At 35.0% G+C, this 22,864-nt stretch overlaps 3 protein-coding genes across 3 annotated transcripts in view; 2 read left to right on the plus strand and 1 right to left on the minus strand.

The window, feature by feature from the left end:
• LOC106868788 (UBX domain-containing protein 11) overlaps window positions 1-22,864 on the minus strand; it is a 283,501-nt gene that overhangs the window by 125,016 nt on the left and 135,621 nt on the right. The window contains exons 2-3 of the mRNA XM_052975533.2: window positions 19,575-19,685; window positions 17,888-17,993 (exon numbers count right to left, since the gene is read on the minus strand). The gene's annotated coding sequence lies outside the window, so the exon portion shown is untranslated. The remainder of the gene's footprint in view (window positions 1-17,887; window positions 17,994-19,574; window positions 19,686-22,864) is intronic.
• On the plus strand, window positions 901-6,056 carry LOC106868819 (uncharacterized). Its single transcript, XM_089339222.1, has 2 exons — window positions 901-1,368; window positions 2,679-6,056. Exon 2 carries the CDS (start codon window positions 2,925-2,927, stop codon window positions 5,691-5,693), a length of 2,769 nt encoding a protein of 922 aa, XP_089195348.1. The 5' UTR covers window positions 901-1,368; window positions 2,679-2,924; the 3' UTR covers window positions 5,694-6,056.
• On the plus strand, window positions 10,982-15,745 carry LOC128250436 (uncharacterized). Its single transcript, XM_089339227.1, has 2 exons — window positions 10,982-11,162; window positions 12,079-15,745. Exon 2 carries the CDS (start codon window positions 12,410-12,412, stop codon window positions 14,519-14,521), a length of 2,112 nt encoding a protein of 703 aa, XP_089195353.1. The 5' UTR covers window positions 10,982-11,162; window positions 12,079-12,409; the 3' UTR covers window positions 14,522-15,745.

Here is a 22,864-nt window from a genome sequence, read left to right on the forward strand (position 1 = left end):
GAAGCCAAGTGAAATTGCAGTCATGGCCGATGCCGGTGTTTTGTAACTGGCACTCATACCAGTGGCACATAAAATCACCTACTAACTCTTGGAGTGTTTGGTGTTAGGAACAGTATCCAGCTGTAGAAACCATACCAAATCAGAACTGGAACCTGGTGCAGCTCCCCAGCTTACCGGTTTTCAATCAAACTGTCCAACCCAAACCAGTATGGAAAATGGATGTTAAATGATGATTATATATATATATATGTGTGTGTGTGTATATATATATATCATCATCATCATCATTTAATGTCCGCTTTCCATGCTAGCATGGGTTGGACAATTTGACTGGGGACTGGCTACACCAGACTCCAATCTGATCTGGCAGAGTTTCTACAGCTGGATGCCCTTCCTAACGCCAACCATTCCGAGAGTGTAGCGGGCGCTTTTTACGTGCCACCGGCACAGAAGCGAGACCTCTGCTCTGGCAGTGATCCCTCTCGGATGGTGCTGTTGTACCCGTATATTTCAAAGGGCCCACCTTGTTACATTTTCTGTCATGCTGATTCTCCCTGAGAACTATGTTAAGGGTACACATGTCTGGAATGCAGGTTAATTTCACTAGCAGGCTGTTCCATTGATTGGATTAACTGCAGTTGTCGTAATCAACAGAATGCCAATTATATATATATATACTAGCTTAAAAGCTGCCCAGTGGGGCATATATATATGTAACTGGCCTTGGGCCCAAGAATGAAACTTCATGCATTGAGTACTTAAACTTGGACAATATTTTTCAAGCAATGAACAATTTTCATAAAAACAATGATATAATTTGTTGACTTGGAGCTTATTGCCAAGCTGCATGATAAGCAACAGTACCACCACCATCACCACTACATTTGCCATACACACAGCATTCAGACTTCTGACGTCACCACCATCACCACTGTCTTTCACACAGACACAGACAAGAACAAGCATGCACACACAACCCATTAGCTTTCTTCTCCTCCTCCCATTCCGGCAACTGTCCTTTGGCACGGAAATACCCGAAGTCGTCGAGTTATATCGAAGGAATGCCTATACATTCAGACGCAGCTTTACATGACAGTAAAAATGACGATCTTCACTAATACATTGTTACATCGTTATGCGCATGCTCAGCCGGATATTAATTTCGGACGGCCATCGATAAAGGAAATTTAATTTATACTTAGCTCGAATCAAGTCTTTCTAAAGAATAATTTATTTAGCATAAAATATAAAATGATTAAAATGCTGTAATATTTACCTACTATATACACATGATGTAAATATACTTCTAACAGAAACCTTTCTCCACTGATGAACAAACATGACCACCACCACTGACTTTCTAATAAGGTATTTTTTTTTCATGTTTTCTTCCCTGTATCGCCTTTTCTAATATCAATAGAATATGTTTGGTGATCTTTAACATGTCACTTCTATATTTTTGTTGTTGTTTTGACACTATACTGTGTCCACCTTGTTTATCCTCCGGAGATATTTTTTAATACTATTGACTTTTATTTTTAGTGTTGTTGCTGTTAACTATCTTCTGATTTAAGCTTTAAACATAATAGATTTTTGTTTCTCATTATCTTGAATTTTATTTTCATATTAGCATTCACTTTCATAATTATGTCTATTAGATTTTGTTACATATATAACACGGGGGCTGATGCAGTTTCGCACCTCTCCTTGAAAAATGCATTTTTTTTCACAAGATTACGTTTTAGATGTAGGAGATTACGAATATGCAAAAAGAAATTTTAATTTCACCCCCCTCCCCCATTAAAATTTTTGATTTTGTTTACTTTCAAGAGATCGTATTACAAAAACATTAAAGTGTTATACGTATGATCATATTGATTGAATAATTTACATTATTTTCCCTCGCGTATTGAGTTTTTAGACCAGAGTTTGACAATCTTTCTGCATCTATAGACAAGATAGAATATTCTTTTCGGCTTTAGGCACAAGGCCCGAAATTTTGGGGGAGGAGACCAGTCGATTAGATCGACCCTCGTACGCAGCTGGTACTTAATTTATCGACCTCGAAAGGATGAAAGACAAAGTCGACCTCAACGGAGACAAGATAGAATACTGATGAGTGAACAGTGGGCCACAAAATACGTGAAATATGAGGATTATCTTATTCAGATACATTTAGTCACATTTTTACATCAAATAAATGAATTGTTACCTGCTAAAAAAAAAAAGTTTTGGGACCCCACTTCCGACTGTTTCCGATAACTTTCTGGATTTTACCTATGATGAATTTACTATCGACCAAGGCTACCTGATAGTCGGGTGTTATATGGTGTGCTTCGATCAGGGTCCATAATGAGGTGCACGTATGCTCTAAGTTACATTAATGGTTATATAACAGTTTCCTGTTACTTTACACACACTTCGTATTTTTATTGAACTCTGCAAAGTCTTTTGTGTTGCAAAATGATTTTTTTGGCAGAGAACTGAATGTTATTGTTTACTATTGTAAATATGTAAACTTCATAGAATGTTGTGGGGTGTATTTTGTAAAGCATGTTAAGAAGTAAAGATGAATGCATATATTTACGATATATCAATTTAGAAATGTGTATTTTCCTCTGTTGAATCTCTATTTTTGACTTTCTCTGATAGCTTATACTATTTCTTTATTATTTCAGAATACTAGATGTCATTGTCATAAAAGAATTTCTTTAGATGCATCATCAATATTTATCATTTAAAGACTAAAGAAAGTTGTGATACCAAACAGATATGATCCTGTTGATATAATCTTTAGTGGAATATCTGGGAAATATTTTCTCTGAAATTAATCATCTTCAGATATCAACAAAAATCCAAATTCATGGAAATATAGAAGTGAGAGTTAAGAATAACTCAATATAAGTAGTGGTGAGAGAAGAATTATGGAAAATGAATTACATGAGACACCAATTGTAATTAAAAATGAATTATGTGAGAGACCGATTATAATTAAAAATGAAGTATGTGAGACACCAATTAAAATTAAAACAGAGTTTGAAAGAATTGATTTTCCAGATGGTCCTCTGCAAGAGACAAGAGAAAGATCTTACCATAATGATATCTTTAGCATATCAATCTCTCAAACAAATCCTATAACTGCTCACAGTACTATCGATAGAGGAGACAAACCATATCATTGTCATATCTGTGGTAAGTTATTCTCTAACAAAAGTGCCCTAACTGTTCACAAACGCACACATACAGGAGAGAAGCCATATCATTGTGATATCTGTGGCAAGTCATTCTCTAACAAAACTCCCTTGACCGTACATAAACGCACTCATACTGGAGAGAAGCCATATCACTGTGAAGTCTGTGGTAAATCGTTTTCCACAAAAGGACACTTAACTTCACATAAAATCATTCATACAGGAGAAAAACCATATCATTGTGATGTTTGTAGTAAATCTTTCTGTACAACAAGTCACTTAACTGCACATAAAATCATTCACACAGGAGAGAAGCCATATGATTGTGATATCTGTGGTAAATCATTCTCTGCAACAGCTGATATAACAAGACACAAAATCATACACACAGGAGAGAAGCCATATCACTGTGAAGTCTGTGGGAAATCCTTCTCTCAAAAAATTCACTTGACATTTCATGAAAGCATTCATACAGGAGTAAGACCATATTCTTGTAATTTCTGTGGTAAATCATTCTCTCGAAATCAAGATTTAACTAAACACAAACGCATTCATACTGGAGAAAAACCATTTCACTGCGATATCTGTGGTAAATCCTACTCTACAAGTAGTGACTTGAATAAACACAAGCGTGTTCATACAGGTGAGAAGCCATATCACTGTGATATATGTGGTAAATCATTCTCTGGAAGTAGCAATTTAAATACTCACAAACGTATACATACAGGTGAGAAACCTCATCGCTGTGATATCTGTGGTAAATCATTCTCTGGAACAGGGTCTTTAAATGTACATACACGTATTCATACGGGGGAAAGGCCATATCGCTGTGATATCTGTGGTAAATCATTTTCTGGAACAGGAACTCTAACTATTCACAAACGTATTCATACAGGAGAGAAGCCATATTCATGTGCTATTTGCAATAAATCATTCACTGATAGAAATGCCATAACTCAACACACAAGGATTCATACTGGAGAAAAACCATTTCATTGTGAAAGCTGTGGTAAATTTTTCACTACTAGTAGTAGCTTAAATAAACACAAACGCATTCATACAGGAGATAATTTATATCACTGTTATATCTGTGGTAAATCATTCTCGCATAGAAATGCCTTGACTATACACAAACGGAGTCACAGGGCTGAGAAGCCATATCATTGTGACATTTGTGGTAAATTATTTTTACAAAGTCGTAACTTAACTATCCACATACGTACACATACAGGAGAAAAGCCATATCACTGTGATATTTGTGGTAAATCCTTCACTGCAAGGAGTAATTTAACTACTCACAAACGAATTCATACAGGCAAGAAGCCACATTGCTGTGATGTGTGTGGTAAGTCATTCTCCCGTGGAGATGTCTTAACTACACACGAACGAATTCACACAGGAGAGAAGCCATATCATTGTGATATCTGTAGTAAATCATTCTCTCGGAAAAATGTCTTAACTATGCACAAACGAATTCATACAGTGGGCAGGCAATATCACTGCAATATCTGTGGTGAGTCATTCTCTGGAAATAATGACTTTACTACTCACAAACTTATTCATACAGGCAAGAAGCCATATTCATGTACTATTTGTGATAAATCATTCACTAATAGAAGTCTCTTAACTAATCACAAACGAAGTCATAATGGAGAGAAGCCGTATTGTGATATCTGTGGTAAATCATTTTCTACAAGTGGTAGCTTACATATACACAAGCGCACTCATACAGGAGAGAAGCCATATCACTGTGATGTGTGTGGTAAATCTTTCTCTTTCAGTGGTAATTTAACAAAACACAAATTTATTCATACAGGAGACAAACCATATCCATGTGATGTGTGTGATAAATCATTCTGTCATAGAGCTGCCTTAATTATACATAAATGCATTCATACAGGTGAGAAGCCCTATCACTGTGATATTTGTGGTAAATCATTCTCTCGAACTGGTGATTTAACTAAGCACAAACGCATTCATACTGGGGAGAAACCACATCATTGTGATATCTGTGGTAAATCCTTCTCTCATAGTAATGCTTTAATTATACACAAACGCACACATACTGGAGAGAAACCATATGCTTGTGATATTTGTGGTAAATCATTCATTTCAAATTGTAAATTAACTATACATGTACGCATTCATACAGGAGAGAAACCATATCACTGTGATATCTGTGGTAGATCATTTTGTAAAAGTAGTGACTTAACTACTCACAAATTTATTCACACAGGAGACACACCATATCACTGTGATATCTGTGGTAAATCATTTGCTAGAAGAGGTCACTTGACTACTCACAAATATGTTCATACTGGAGGGAAACCATATCTCTGTGATATCTGTGGCAAATCATTTGCTCTAGCAAGTCTATTAAGTAAACATATGCGTACCCATACTGGGGAAAAACCATATCACTGTGATATCTGTGGTAAATCATTTTCTCGAAGTAGTTACTTAATAACACACAAATGCATTCCTACTGGAGAGAAATCATAAGACTGTGTTCTCTGTGGGGAATCATTCTCTTGAATTTGTGACATAACTCATAAATATATTCATATAGGAGACCAGCTTTAACCCTGTGCAATGTATGGCAAATCATTCTCTCAAAAGTATCACTGAATTACTCATATGAAAGACTAATATTTTGATGTAAAATGTTTTGAAATATGTAACTATAAATGTATTGGAACATGTAAAAAAGTACAGTAGTGTGATAACCACCAAAATTATGCGATACATAACAAGAAATAAGTATGTTAGTGAGATAAATTGTCAATAAAAGCATTCTTTGAAAATATTTATATTGCATGTGGAATAATTCCAGAAGTGAGTAAAGATACATTATTTACAATGGAAGGATAAGTGTCCTCATTTTGTTTATCACAAACGTTTCGGCTGATGTACACTGCAAGCTTCATCAGGTGCTTTGGTTAAATTTCAAACCCAACCCTTTATTTGACTAATGGGTTAAATTGTTTTCTTTCCTATGTTTCTGATGTTATTTTTCTGTTTTCTGCCTGGGATTGAACTTAGAATCTGAGGGTTAGTAGCCCACACCCTTATCCACTATGCTATATGCCTTTGGGCAATTATAGAGTGAATTTTAGGGATTATTTTATCTTTTCTTAATACTGGTTCCCATATTATATTTATATCTACACTATGTCTGCTTAGGAGGTTATTGTGTCCTAGCATATGTGCAGGACACATATATATTTATATGTGACTTAACTACTCACAAAATTATTTACACAGGCAACACACCATTTAATATGCATTTAATTTTCAATAGGGAGATTATTAACCACAACAACATTACAAACAAATGTTAATTGTATTAAAAATATTCCCTAATATTGGGTTGGCAAGAAAGTAATTTTGTTTTTTGCAAATAGAGTTACGATTTTTTTTTTAATGTATTTTGTCAATGTTATGATTTTTTCCTTTTGACATTTGATAGCCGTTACTTTTAGCTTACTATAGAAGCAAATTACATGTAATTTTGTTTACAGCTGTTCAGTGTCAGTTTTAACATGGAGTGCAAAAATGAACATTTTCACCATATTTTGCTTTTTTATTTCTGTAAAGGCAAGAAAGCTGCTTGGGCTCACAAAGAGATATGTAAAGTTTATGGTGTTGGTTAACAGAATGCACTTGTCAGAAATGGTTTAAAAAATTCCGTTCTGTAGATTTTTCACTCAAAGATGATCACAGTTTTGGAGTGGCCCAGCCAGTCTCCAGACCTCAATCCTATAGAAAATCTATGGCGAGATCTAAAGCTGGCTGTGCACCAACGTTCTCCATCCAATCTGACACAGCTCAAGAAGTTATGCCATGAAGAATGGTGAAAACTGTCAGCAGACCAATGCAGCAAGCTCGTGGAAGGCTACTCGAAGTATCTGCAGGCTGTAATTGACACAGCAGAATCATCTGTAGTTATGGATCTTCAAAAATACTTTTATTTATTTATTTATAAGATGTTTCAGTCAGTCACTAGACTGCAACGAGGCTAGGTCACTGCCTCAGAGGGATGAGTCAAACAAATTCACCCTACTACTTAACATATCCCTCACCTTTTACCAAACTGCTATGCTATAAAGATATTAATCACAACCTAATATATTTTCATAAAAGGTAATAATGCCTGCAGAATCAGTACTGGCTGATTTATGGCCAAGGAAGTGTGGAACTTTTCTATTCAAATACATTCTAGAATCTTCTGTGCCAACAGTTATTTAATAGAAAGAAAATGAAAATTAGGGTAGAGATTTCCCATGTCTATACTGACCATACAGCTTTCCCTGTGTATGAATATTCTCTCAACTTTATCACCTATTTTGGAAAATTTAATCTGACCATAGAGCTGTACCAGGACTTGTACAAGTTGACTGTTTTTCCTCTATGGTACTCTCTCAAGTCATCTTTCTCTCCTATTCATATGTCTTAACTAGAGAAGGAGTGTCAAATAAATGAATATTCATTATATGCAATGATTCATATACCCTGTACCACTTACACAATATTAATTTATTGAATGTACATACATAGTGTGGTGGTAAATAAAATATTTGGCAATTCAATCAAATTTTAGTATTATTATTGTCAACACATGCACCCTAACAATCTACCTGGCATTAATAACAGCAAGAGAAGATAGGACTAACAACCACACTAAAGTTGCAACTCAGCCATCTTGTTAAATGTGACTGTAAATGAGATTTCATATGCTGACATGATACAAAGAAAAAGAGTTTAGTAGATAAAGGTACCCAACTGTAGAAACCAAGTCAAAATAAACTGTTATAGCCTGGAGGACTATGATGAAAAAAAAGGAAGCTGAAAACTGAACATTGGTCTACTCCTACCTGTACACTGAATTTATTGCTATATTCATTGCTGACTTTCACCTTACTAACAGTATCCCTATACATGCCTTTTACAGCTCTTACCAACTACTTGTCTATCTCTAGCTTCCTCATTGCCCACCAGATAAGGGAGTGGGGGGCCCTGTCAAAGCCAAGTACAGAGGTTTATTTTTGGCTAAGTACTTCTCCTGCAGCTGCCTTACCAAGAATATAGCATCAGTAGGCTAGATGTTGGGATGTGTTCCTTGCATTGTTAAAGGTATGGTTTTGCAAGGATGATCGTCAGTGGTTGTGAGACACCATTGGAGTGATTGTGATGTCTCCAGTTCAGTACTTCTCATATTTAAGGGAAATGTGATGATGGTTTCTTGACACAAGTACAGATTTTATTTCTTGCCATTGAAAAAGACATGTTCATAGTGTCAGTGTGGTGCCTAGGATGAGGCATGGTTGGAGAATGTTAGAGAAGGATGAAGGGTTGTGTGATCTTTGTGAGAGTGGCAGCTGAATGTGGTGACAAGTAAGTTATTGATGCATAGAAGGAAGATAGTGTTGATAAAATGAGAAACTGAAAGAGCTTCATGAACATATATACTGATATGACAATCTGACAGGAAGTTATTGATTCAAGTGGTGAGGGACAGGTGGAGCTAATAGGTGAACGACTTCAATAGACTTGCATGCCAAATACTTTGAAAAACTTTACTGATGTGAAGGATGACAACATTGCTTCCACCAAATTTCTCCAAGGCAAGAAACTAGTCATGGGTCACCAGTGGATTTAGCTTTACAGAAACTATACTTGAAGTCTGAGGGAGAAAGAGATATACAAAGTGTTAGAAGATGCCTTTGTTAATGGCTGTCTCCATTACCTAAAGGTGAGTGCAATAGGGCAATTGTTGACAGGGTTAGAAAAATTGCCATTTTGGGGAATGAGATAGTGTGGTGTGTTTCCTAAGACTAATTTAGGTCCCTGTAGAGAATTTAAAGAGCGGTAAGTACAGGGGCTAGTTCTGAGGCCCAATGTTTGAGGTGAATGATAGGGACATTGTTTGGACAGGTGGCCTTGTTTGCATGAGACACCTGAAGGTACTTTCATACTTGTTTTGTTTGGATATAATTACTCCACATAACATAACCTGGAACATTTTCATTAACAGGCCTATACACTTAGTTTTTCTAATATATGATGATTGTACATAAATATTTATTAACTATCTAATAACACTACTGACAAATGTATGGTATGCAACTTTGTCTGATGCCTGTGTTCATATGGCAGTGAAGACTTGAAAGAAATGAAGCTAGCATGTTCCACTGATTGGGTAATGTCAGTGTGCACACATGACAAAGTGTAAATGGTATAAGAGGCATCAAATGTGTGTAAGAGAGAAGACTCAGTTGGTTTGGTCACATGATGCATGTGGATAGGGACAGCTGCATAAGGAAGTGCTGAGCTCTAATTGTGGAGGGAACCTGTGGGAGGGGTAGACAAGGAAGATGTGGAACAAAGTGCTGAGAAAGGATCTTCAGACACTGAGCCTCACTGGGGAAATGATAAGGGACCGGGGGTGGTTATGGTGATTTACTGTACTTGAGAAGAGGCATCAAGCCAAGTAAAATTGCTGTCATCCATACATACAGGCTTGTCCTTTACAGGTGCCAGTGCCACATAAAATGCAGTTGTGCTGGTGCTGCATAAAAGCACCTGTGCTGGTGGCACATGAAAGTCAATTAGCACACCCCACAAAGTGGTTGGCATTAGGAAGGGCATCCAGTTGTAGAAACCATGCCAGAACAGACAATTGGAGTCTGGACAGCTCCTGTCAAACCATCCAGCTCATGGAAAATGGGCATTAAATGATGATGATTACAGCTAAGTTATGTTTGATTTAAATAGTGCTGGCAATTTCTCTGAAGGATGAGAAAATTGTCCTCTGATACACACAAACATTTGTACATATATGTATGAAGAAATATACAAGCACACATATTTTGGTTGTTATTGAATTTGACTCATTCTAATTGGCTGGTTCAGTTCACAGGGTTAGATTCCTAACTACTGTTGATGCTGGGACTGGTGACTATAGAGCGCTTTACTAGTGCTTGAAGGAATTCTGTTAGTATGGATAATTTCTCACTTAGAGGTGGCTTTGTCAGAAATTCATCAGGTTATATTTGACAGAATAATTCATAGATCCAGAAACCTCCACCTAACGTGTAATAGAGGAGCAAAATTTTTCCTGTCTTTGCACCTGAAAGAGCGTATGCCCTAGCTATCATCATAATAATCAGTTTTGATATTCACTTTTCCACATGTGCATGAATTTGATGTTACCCATTAAAAAATTTTTACAGATTGCAGCACTTAACCAATTTCTAAGCAAATTATAGTTTTTATTATCCACAAATATTTTTATGTAAGACTGGAAACAAATTATGCTGCTTGTATGATAGAACAGCTATTATGCTATGTCAAGACTAGGAGACAAAATAACAACACACACACACAGAGCTTCTGAAGAAGTTATAAAATATGGTACAAACACTCAGCTGTGAATGAATATATAAGTGACTACGGTGATTATGTAACTCCTGTTTTTTTTTTTAGTCTAGCTAACGCTCTTCTACAGAAAGGAACGAGGAAAAAGAAGAAAAAATATGTAACAACAACAATAATAATAGAGGGGTCTCGTCGATTACATCGACTCCAGTGCTCAACTGGTACTTATTTATCGACCCCGAAAGGATGAAAGGTAAAGTTGATTTCAGCGGAATGTGAATTCAGAGTGTGAAAAAGCACTTTTCGAGACAAAATTGTAATTTTTTTCGTTGGCAACAAAAATGCGAAGAAAAATTTTAAAAATATAAATCGAGTATCTCTATTCTAAGCTTTATCATAACATCGCTATGCGCATGTTCAACCGGATATCGACATCAGGTTTCCATTAACAATGAAAATCGAAGAATATTTAATTTCAAACGGCAGTTAGTTATATTTAAATACTATATATATATATATATATATATATTTATTTCTTTGTTTAACACACATTACCACCACCACTAATTCCGAACAACAGTTGTGATTTATGAGGTATTTTTTGTTCATGTTGTTTTCTTCATTCAATCGTCTTTTTTTCGTCTTCCATCAGTATAATGTTTAGTGATTTGTATATTTAACACGTCAATTCCATTTTTTTTTTTGTTTTAATACTATGCAGTGTCCACCTTGTTTATAATTCGGGATATTTTTAATACAATTAACGTTTATTTTTAGTGTTGTTGCTGTTAACTATCTTCTGATTTAAGCTTCAAAATTAGATTGATTGAATAATTTGTATTATGTCCACCCAATCATGGAGTTTCTATCCCCGGGAGTCGTCAACCTTTGTACATCTACACAAGTTGACAGATGGCCACAAACTCGATGGAATAGAAGAGAATTATCGTTTCAGATGCATATTTTGGTTAGCGATGGATGTTATTTTACTTTGATAATGATATAGGCAATGTTTTGCAATGTCTCTTAACCTGCGGATGAAAAACACGACGATAATAAATTTGTCGACGATATATTGACTGGCGATGTAATTATAATTCATAAGAATGAAATCTTGATATGTTTGTGATGAATTTACAGTCAGCTTAAATAAGCTATCTTTACATCTACTTAGAAATGACCTGGAGCTAAACTATAAATGATTGATGCTGAATGACTTTTCTGGACGGAGAACCAAATTTTATCATCCCTTATTGTTGTAGTGTAATATATTTGTTTGACAATTTGAATGTGTAGCTGTAGTTTGTAAATGTTTAGGCATAGCTTATGCCAGTATATAAACATCACAGAATGTTAAATGATGTAATTTGTAATAGCAAATTGAAAAGAAAGTGGAATCAAATTACAACACTAAAAATAAACGTTAATTGTATTAAAAATTATATAGAAATATAAAGTTCCTACTTTTAAGTATTCCCCTACATCTTATACTGTTTCTTTACTGTTTCAGAATATCGAATGGTTTTGGCAGAAATTTTTTTTTTTTAATTCAGATTCGTCATAAATATATATCGTTTAAAGACAAAAGGACCATATTCGAAATAGAAATGCATGATGGAATTTCTGTGAAATACTTCTTGTGAGCTGAAATTATCAGCGAAATTTTCTGTTTCACTGTCTGGATTATATTCAAGAGTGATTAGCATTCGAATGAAATTTCGACGATTTTACTAAACTAGTTTCTATCATCTTCATATATCAACAAAGATCGAAGCTGAAAAAAGTTTCTTGGTAGAAAATAAAAATAAACTAATTAAAGAACTGGTGAAAGAAGAAGAATTATGGAAAATGAATTATGTGAGAAATCAATTATAATCAAAACAGAGCCTGAAAGGATAGCTTTTCCTAATGACATGCTAGAAGGAATGGGTAAAACACCAAACCACTGTGATATCTGTGGTAAATCGTTCACTCAAAGGAAAGCCTTAACTGTACACAAACGTATTCATACAGGGGAGAAGCCATATCACTGTGATATCTGTGGTAAATCATTCATTTCAAGTAGTTACTTAACTAAACACAAACGTATCCATACGGGTGAAAAGTCCTATCACTGTGATATCTGTGGTAAATCATTCTCTGCAAAAACTCATTTAACTAGGCACAAAATTATTCACACAGGGGAGAAGCCATATTACTGTGAAATCTGTGGGAAATCCTTCTCTCAAAGAATTCACTTGACTTTTCACAAAAGCATACATACAGGGATAAAACCATATTGTTGTGATTTCTGTAGTAAATCATTCTCTCGGAAATACGATTTATCTAAACACAAACGAATTCATACTGGAGAAAAACCATTTCCCTGTCAAATCTGTGGTAAATCCTTCTCTGCAAGTAGTGACTTAAATAAGCACAAGCGTGTACATACAGGTGAAAAGCCATATCACTGTAACATCTGTGGTAAATCATTTTCTGGAAGTAGTGACTTAACTACCCACATACGCATCCATACAGGTGAGAAGCCATATCGATGTGACATCTGTGGTAAATTATTCACTCATAAAAACTCCTTAACAATACACAAACATATACATACAGGTGATAATTCACATCAGTGTGATATCTGTGGTAAATCATTCTCCAGAACAGGAACTTTAAATATTCACAAACGTATTCACACAGGTGAGAAGCCATATCACTGTACAGTTTGTCGTAAATCATTCACTTATAGACATGTCTTAATCAAACATAAACATATTCATACAGGAGAGAAGCCATATGCATGTAATATTTGTGGAAAATCATTCAGTGATAGAAATGTCTTAGCTATACACAAATGCAGTCATACAGGTGAGAAGCCACATCACTGTGATGTCTGTGGGAAATCATTTCTCCATAGTCGTAACTTAACTACCCACATACGTACTCATACAGGAGAGAAGCCATATTGCTGTGATATCTGTAATAAATCATTTTCTTGTAGAAGCACCTTAACCATACACAAACGCATTCATACCAGTGCGAAGACATATCCATGTGAAATCTGTGGTAAATCATTCTCTCGAAGCAGTTACTTAACTAGACATAAGTATATTCATTCAGGAGAGAAGCTAATTCCATCTGATGTTTGTGATAAATCTTTCTCTCATACAAATGCTTTAACTATACAAAAACAGATTCTTACAGGAGATAAGCCATATCAGTGTGATATCTGTAGTAAATCATTTTCTCGAAATAGTCACTTGAGCACTCACAAATATATTCATACAGGAGAAAAACCATATCACTGTGATATTTGTGGTAAATCTTTCTCTCATTCAAGTACTGTAACTGTACACAAACGAATTCATACAGGAGAAAAGCCGTATCATTGTGAAATCTGTGGTAAATCATTTTGTAAAAGTAGTGACTTAACTACTCATAGATATATTCATACAGGTGAGAAGCCATATCACTGTGACATCTGTGGGAAATCATTCAACAGAAGATGCCATTTAACTACTCACAAACGAATTCATACAGGAGAGAAACCTTATCTCTGTGATATCTGTGGTAAATCATTCTCTCAAAGTAGTGAGTTAACTACTCACATTCGGATTCATACAGGAGACAAGCCATATCACTGTGAGATATGTGGTAAATCATTCTCTCAGAGTAATGACTTAACTATACACAAATATATTCATACAGGAGAAAAGCCATATCATTGTGATATTTGTGGTAAATCTTTCTCTTATAGAAATTCCTTAACTACTCACATACGAATTCATACAGGAGAGAAGCCATATCACTGTGATATCTGTAGTAAATCATTCTCTCGATCTAGTGACTTGACTTGTCACAAGTATATTCATGCTGACGAAAAGCCATATGAATGTTATATCTGTGGTAAATCATTTTCTCGGAAACATCTCTTAGCTACACATGTATGTATTCATGCTGAAGTATAATTTTGCATGAAAATGTATGAACATTTCCTATGAAAAGATATCTAAACATAAATTTATGAATGCAGTAATAACGACACAACTGTGTTAAAATATGGCAATGCTACATTTTGTATAACTCCGATAATAACAATATTGGTGCCATAAGTTACCAGTGTGATATTGTTAATAAAAGTATTTATTTGTATATATTCAATGTAATGTATTTCCAGAAAGGAGAAAAGATACTGTTGGTTATGTGACATTATGGTTAAATGACTGATTAATGTATTCATCAGATATCAAGGATTACTTCACTGTACAGTTATCATTGTTGTTATAACATTCACTTTTACATGCGCACATAATTTGGATAAAATTTGTTGAGGCAGATTTTCTATAGCTGGATACCCTTCCCGTCACCAACATTCTCCTATTTTCAAGTAGGGTAATATTTTCCCATGGCCAGAAATGTTTTTGCATTTTGGAAACAAAGGACACTGCTTGCACAACAGTGTCACTCATTTAAAATTATCACATGATGTCAAGGCATGGCGACTGTTGTACATAGTCTCACACACATACACACAAGTATACGATAGACTTCCACAGAATTTTCCTCTACCATATTTACTCATAAGGCTTTGGTTGGCCTGGGGAGATTGTAGATAATTGCCTGAGGTGCCATGCAGTGGGACTGAACCTGAATGTATGTGGTTGCCATACAGCTCTGCCTGCACGAATTGATAAGTGAGAAATAATTGAATATTTCATTACACATCAGGTACCATCATACCACACCAAATATATCTGTCCCTTCTTACCTTTGGTGATTTCTCAGTTTCATGCCATGTGCCACTGCACATGATGATGTATCTATAGTTCATTGTCTTCTTGTAGGATGCAAAAATTTGCAAAATATAACATCTGATATGGTTTATTATGCAGCTTGATAGCAAAAACTACTCTGTTGAACAACAGCAGAGGTGGCTAGAATCAGTTCATAAATCCCCTCTTTGCTCTTGTGCTCACTCCATGAGATGTTTTGAGCTCCCACAAGAAATCAGATGTACATAATTCAAAGTAATTTTGAAGTTCCTCCATACCATGATAAACATATGTCTTATAATCTCCCTTCTCTACGTTATTCTTGTATCTAATGTATATACTGGGTTAAATGCTATGCAATGTATCTCAACAACAGAATGATTCCTCTTTCAGATAATAAAGTACAGCTACTTAATTAAATCATTGTTTTTTTCTTTTGTAAAAATATTTGTCATACAGTACTAAAAAAAAATTAAAATTAAGTTAATAAACAATAAAAGTAATGGGCCTTCAACACAGAATTTCTATCAGATAATTTTTGGACGAATCAAAGTATTTTTGATGTCTTCATTTTTTTAATGATTATAACTGAAATATTTTGTATTTTGTAAAAAAAAATTACACTTGGTTGGACTATTACCATTTCATTAGTATGTCTTGTGAACATAAAATTATCTAGACGAAATTTTAAAAATCGGTTCTCTATCTCTCTCTCTCTCTCGTTGATAGAAGGAGACTTAACTCATGTTTGCAAGTGCTGGTGTATTTCTCCAACTTGTTAATTGTTAGAAGTTATGATTTAAAATAATTTTTAATACAAAAATTCACGTCTTAGGGAGCAAAAAATAATAATAATAAATGGCCGATTCCGGGCATTTTCGACCATGAGGAATCCATTGGACTCCCAGATTGCTATCTTGTAGGGTGTGGATTTCTATAGATGCAACACACACACTCACAAACTCAGCTTTACAATATGTGCTGATAAAAGCAAAGATTACCTTTATATCTGTAATTAAAAAAATAATAATAATAATCAAAAATTTTTAAAAGGTTGTGATATTGGAAATGAGACTTAAATTTCGAGATAATTCTTAAAGAATAAAAGATTTTAATAAAGGATCGTCTGCTAATTGCTTAGCATGTATCTACGCATGCGCAAGTGACGTAAGCGAAAAGGCGAGGGAGGTAGGGTGTTTCAGAATCAAAAGGTCTATATTTTAAAATATAAACTTTACGGAGTAGCTGTCAATTTTTCTTCACCGCACATTTCAAAACAACAGGGTGAAGCCCTTGAAAAAATTTTAAATCCTTGTTTTAAAACGATTGTCTCCTCACCCTCACCATTCTTGTGCCACTGGAACGGCAATCAACCATTAAAATGATATTTTCTCGGTATACCACACACAAATGTACCTTGTCTCACTAGACTCTGTTTCCTCATAACTTAAAGGAAAAATTGATATGCTTGAAATGAAACTTACTAGAAATACCTTACAGGTGGTGTTGATTACGATCATGTCGGAATTTAATGTTAATAAAAAATTAATTGGGAGGCGCGTACACAAAGAATGAAACATGAAATGTTGATAAAAATTATGTAATGTGTCTATGTATGTGTGTACACCCAACAATTTCTTTTTATCACAGTGAATTCCGTTATAATCGTAATCTATACCTGAGAGGCATTTGCAGAAAATTTCAGCAAAAAAGTTAAGTTTTCTGAAAGTTATGAGGAAACAAAGTTGGAGGCAGATTTGTATAATTTTTTTTCTTCTTTATTTGTAGTTATTTTATTGTATTCTAGATCTTGCAACAATTGCAATTCGTGTTATTTAAAGAGAATGTTCTAAACCTTCCAATCTTTCTTCATCGTACTTTTTCACAATTAAAATTTATTCATTGTTTTAGTTTATTCTTTTTTTCATTATTTTCTACGATTTTTCATACTTTTGCCACTCTATAAAACCATTTTTCGATACAATATTAAAATCAAGAAGAAAAAAAAAACAAGAATGCATTAGCACTTACCTGATTTAAGTAACCTGGATAATAATTTCCAACAAATTTAATCTTATGTTTAATCTTATGTTCCAACAAATTTAATCTTATGTTTTACATCACTCACACAACACAAAAAGACACCGAAATAAACTGTTTTACTCAGAACAAACTGTTACTATGGTAGACAGAGGAGAAAATGAGATCTTTTTTCGTCCCATTATACTTCTATTAAAAAAAATATATTCTTTTCAACATTTGAAAGGACTGAAATTAATGTTTTATCACTATATCTTTCAAAATTCTAATATTCTTTTTCACCGATCCATTTGTGGAGAGTGTTTAATTTTAACCGTGAAAAGGTGGGACAATGGAGTTATTTTATAATAATTGCTGAAATACGTTGGTGAAGTTTTAACAAATCTTAATACGGTCATTAGAAAACATTGGGTTGGTGCATAATTAACGATGTTTTTGTTAAACATAGTTATTGTTTTCGTTGAATAAAATTTATTGAAAAAAAAGTTGCAATAATTATGCACCAACCCAATAAAAACTTACCTTGAATCCTTCTCTTGTTTGCTAACATCGTCTATTCAGGCTTTCTTCTCAACTCTAAGCTTTCACTGAGCAGACGACAATTCATTCACCAATGCGCATGCGTCAACTGATGGCCAAAGTAAAATAACAAAAAAAAAAAAACTACGAATAACGTTGTGCAACCACCACCACTCCCACCTTCTTTAATCCAAATCCCAACTGACACCATCACCACCCTCTTCAGCCAATATACCTACAGCCACCGCCGCCATTAATCAGTATTAATAGCACTATCACCATCATCATCATTATACTTATCAGTAACGTACTCTAATGGTGCGCTATTTTTTTCTCCTTCTCCTCACTTTTTGTTTCTTTTTCATTTTGTTTTTTTTTTAATAAAGAAAATCAGTGTATTTCGGGGAAATGTGTGAATGGATTTGTGTAATTAATATCTCTTCCTCACAGGAGAGAAATGTCTAAAACAAACAAACAAACGAAAAGGCTTGTCAGACAGCCTCTTGGTTCCAGCAGACAAAATGGAAAATATGTTGCTGCAAGTAAAGGTGAGCAAGGATTTGGTCTGGCGGACGAAAACGCTGCAGTTCTCCACTGTCACAGGCTGGACCGTAAACCTTTCAGAGAGCGAGCGGTACATTGAGAATTAGTCTTTCAAAGGCTGACGAGGATCGGACCCTCGGCTGGTAGCTAAACACACCAAGTTGGCACGGAACGAGAAAATTGTCGTTCCGTCAGGCCTCGGTCTAGCTTGATAGTGACTGTCTGCGCATTTGGGTTTCCTTTAGGCTTGGAACCCAGATCTATGAGCCTCATAAATGCCGCTGCAGATCCATTGTGGGTTCTTTCGGCCTCCATCCATTGTCATGCCATTATAGTGCTGGCCGCCTTCTACGCCATGCTGCCCTTAACGAGATCATAAAGCATGACCTAGGAGTCACAGGCCTCCCTTCCCAGCTCGAACCTAGACCGAGGGGACGGTAAAAGGCCTAACTGTAAAACAATTTTTCCTTCTCAAGGTGGTAGGCCCCACCCACCCATCCAACATCTTGTCTACTTTTCTTTCTGTCGATGTATCTTTTATTGTATTCTAGATTTTGCAACAATTGCAATTCGTGTTATTTAAAGAGAATGTTCTAAACCTTCCAATCTTTCTTCATCGTACTTTTTCACAATTAAAATTTATTCATTGTTTTAGTTTATTCTTTTTTTCATTATTTTCTACGATTTTTCATACTTTTCTCACTCTATAAAACCATTTTTCGATACAATATAAAAATCAAGAAGAAAAAAAAGCAAGAATGCCTTTGCACTTACTTGATCTAAGTAGCCTGTATAATAATTTGCAACAAATTTAATCTTATGTTTTACATCACTCACACAACACAGAAAGAAACCGAAATAAACTGTTTTACTCAGAACAAACTATTACTATGGTAGACAGAGGAGAAAATGAGATGGTTTAATTTTAACCGTGAAAAGGTGGGACAATGGAGTTATTTTATAATAATTGCTGAAATACGTTGGTAAAGTTTTTAACAAATCTTAATACGGTCATTAGAAAACATCGGGTTGGTGCATAATTAAAGATGTTTTTGTTAAATATTGTTTTATTAAATAAAATTTATTGAAAGAAAAAAAGCTGCAATAATTATGCACTAAGCCAATAAAAATTATGACAAGAACTTACCCGGAATCCTCTTGTTTGCTAACATCGTCTATTCAGGCTTTCTTCACAACGAAAAGCTTTCACTGAGCAGACGACAATTAATTCACCAATGCGCATGCGTCAAGTGATGGCCTAAGTAAAATAACAAAACAAATAAAAACTACGAATAACGTTGTGCAACCACCACCACTCCCACCTTCTTTAATCCAAATCCCAACTGACACCATCACCACCCTCTTCAACCAATATACCTACAGCCGCCGCCACTACCATTAATCAGCGCTCCCTGAAGTAAAACATATATGCACCCTCTCTCTCTTCTTTTTTTTTAACCTCACCACCACTGCAATAAACACGTTTTCTTTCTTTTCCTTTGCCTACTCTTTCAGCAACACCACTTTCCCCTGCTCTCGCACTTTTGTCTTCTCCTTTCAACTATAAGATTTTCCTTGCACTAAACACGTTCTCCTTCTCTCTCTCTTTCTTTCTCTGTCTGTCTCTCTGTTACATGCATCTGTATGTATGCGTGCCCTGTCACAAAATTTGGTAATTTTTCAGATTAACACCCGCACGATCTTCACTAGGGTTAGGGCTTTAGTTAGAATTCCGTCCCTAACTGTAACTGTAACCCTAAACACTAAACCTAACCCTAAAATCCTAACCCTGACCCTAACCCTAACACCCCGTTGAAGATCGTGCGGGTTTTAATCTGAAAAATTACCCAAAATTTTACCCCCATATTAAATTTCGATATAATCGTACTCTATACCATCTGAAAGGTATTGGTAGAAAATTTTTTTTTTAATTAACTATTTTTCTGTAACAGTTATGAAGAAAGACCATGTGAATTATCTGCAGCTCCTCTACCCACCCACGAAAAATATTTTTCACAACAAATTCAAATGTCATTGGGACTGACACCATATGAAAAGTATTTGTAGAAAATTTCTATCAGAAATATCTATTTTTCTGTAAGTTACAAGAAAACAAAATCGGCGGTCGGGTACATTTATGTGGTTATGGCAAATAATTTTATTAAATAATACAATAAGATTAGTGTATAAGGTTTTATTTTGTTGTAATACAGTAGCAGAATCATGAGCACGCCGGACAAAAAAAACTTAGTGGCATTTCTTCCTGCTTTACGCTCTGTATCCTAATGCAGTCTTAGTTAACTTTGCCAATTGGGACGACAAAACAAGTATCAGTTGAGCACTTGGTGTAATCAATTTACTCCCCTAAAATTGCTGGTCGAGTGCCAAAATTTGAAACCATTATCATACAATAGCTTAAAATTGATTCCAGTCTTTCAAGGCTTGCCATATCTTTAATTCAATTTGTTAATAAAAAAGTTATGGTACTATTCAAGAAGAGTGGTCCCGGTGCGCGCACTCGCGCATCCGCGCTAGCGAGTCGTGACTACTCCATCAATTTTTTTTTTTGTTGAATCTTCCCCATCTTACTCTTAAAACGTCGTTTTACGTTCTTCCAGGGTGTATTTTGGTGTCGCATCTATTTCAGTAATCCCATTGTACGCACTCCAACAATCAGAATATATAGTCATCCCTGGTTTCATCAATTTTTTAATAAGTGGAAGAAGAGTTTCAGAAGAACGGTCAGGTACAAAGACTAAAAACCTATTTTTATCCTCTCTATCCCATCCTCCGTTGTATTTGCGCTTGCACATCATAGATTCATCTATTTCTACGATGTGCCCAAGTCCATCAATTTGGTAGGGGTTACGCAAAAGATAATTACTTGTACTGATACCATTGTACAACAGTAGATTTTGAAAGACCGACTTTTTAATGGACTCTTTACCAAAAAACAGGTAGTGTATAATTTATTTACTTTGTTTAAAAAAAATTATCTACTTTGTTTAGAAAAAAAACCCTCATTCATGTTTTGCGCATGACGCGCTAGGCAGTCTTAGGATGCGCGAGTTCGCGAGTGCGCGCACCGAGACCACTCTTCTTGAATAGTACCAACAGTTATAATTTTTGTAAGCGACATGAAAAACTATAAGATAAAACACAAGAGCGTATCTGATGTGCGAAACCGAAACTTTCCGAAGTTTTCAAGGAAAACAGCTAAAGAATTTCGAAGAGGCAGTTCCACCGGTAAAAGATTGTCTTTTGTGGGGATGCAAAATGACTTTCGTTTTTGAAATCAGAAATCCAAGGGGATTTTTGGAGGAAAAAAAAAGGTGGGGGTTGGGATAACATCGTATTTTAGAACGTCGGATTCTTTCGAGTTCTGTATTCACATTGCAACATCATGTGTTTGGGTGAGTAACTTAACTGGACATTAAGTTTAAGGCTTTTTCGGTTCCTTCTTTGGAGATCATTCTGTTGCAAGGATTCGGACCATGTTCCTTATTTCAAGATACTGTGCCCCTCCTCTCTCAGAAGTCCTGTCCTCACGCCCCCACCACAACTTACGTATGCATGCGTGCATTTTTCAGATGACATAATTTCCTGCGCATGCTCAACCGGATATCAGCTTTATACTGCCATTGACAAACAAACTAAGGTTTTTAAATCTTACTAAACAAACATTTATTTAGCTTGAAAAAAAATTAGTTATATTTACCTACTATATATACATACATATATATGTGTGTGTGTGTATACATGTAGCAGTAAAAACTTTTCCAACGATCAACCCACATAACAAAACTGACTTCTTAATACATGTCATTTTTATGAGGTATTTTTTTCTTCATCTTTTCTTCTATCAATATAATTGTTGGTGATCTTTGTATTTAACATATCACTTGCATATTTTTGTTGTGTTGTTCCTATGCAGGGTCCACTTTGTTTATAATTGGGTGATATTTTTAATACAATTAATATTTGTTTGGTATTGTTGTTACTGTAAATTATTCCTATTTAAGTTTTAAAAATAATATATTGAATATTTTGTATTATTTACTCCAATGCCGGTTTTCAACCTTTGTGCATCTACAGACTAGTTAGAATATTAGTAAGTGGACAGTCGGCTACAGGCTTCCTGAAATATGACAATCACCTATTCAGATGTATATTTTGGATTAGCGAAGGATGTTATTTATTTTAATGTGTTAATGAAAAACACGACGATTATAAATTTCATGACTATATATTTATTGGCTCTCAATCTAATTACGTTTTGTGACGAAGTTACGATGTATTTAAGTCTACTTAAATCAAGTGCCTTTGATATTGTGTGCTCACTCAGAAATGACCTGGGATTAAATTTTCATTTTAGTCGCCCCTCTGATCGACGAGTACCATCTACCCATAGTGGGATTGGAGTTGGGTTTTGTGGGC

Source organism: Octopus bimaculoides, chromosome 21, assembly GCF_046866305.1.
Source record: "Octopus bimaculoides isolate indiv1 chromosome 21, ASM4686630v1, whole genome shotgun sequence".
Lineage (NCBI taxonomy): Eukaryota > Metazoa > Mollusca > Cephalopoda > Octopoda > Octopodidae > Octopus > Octopus bimaculoides.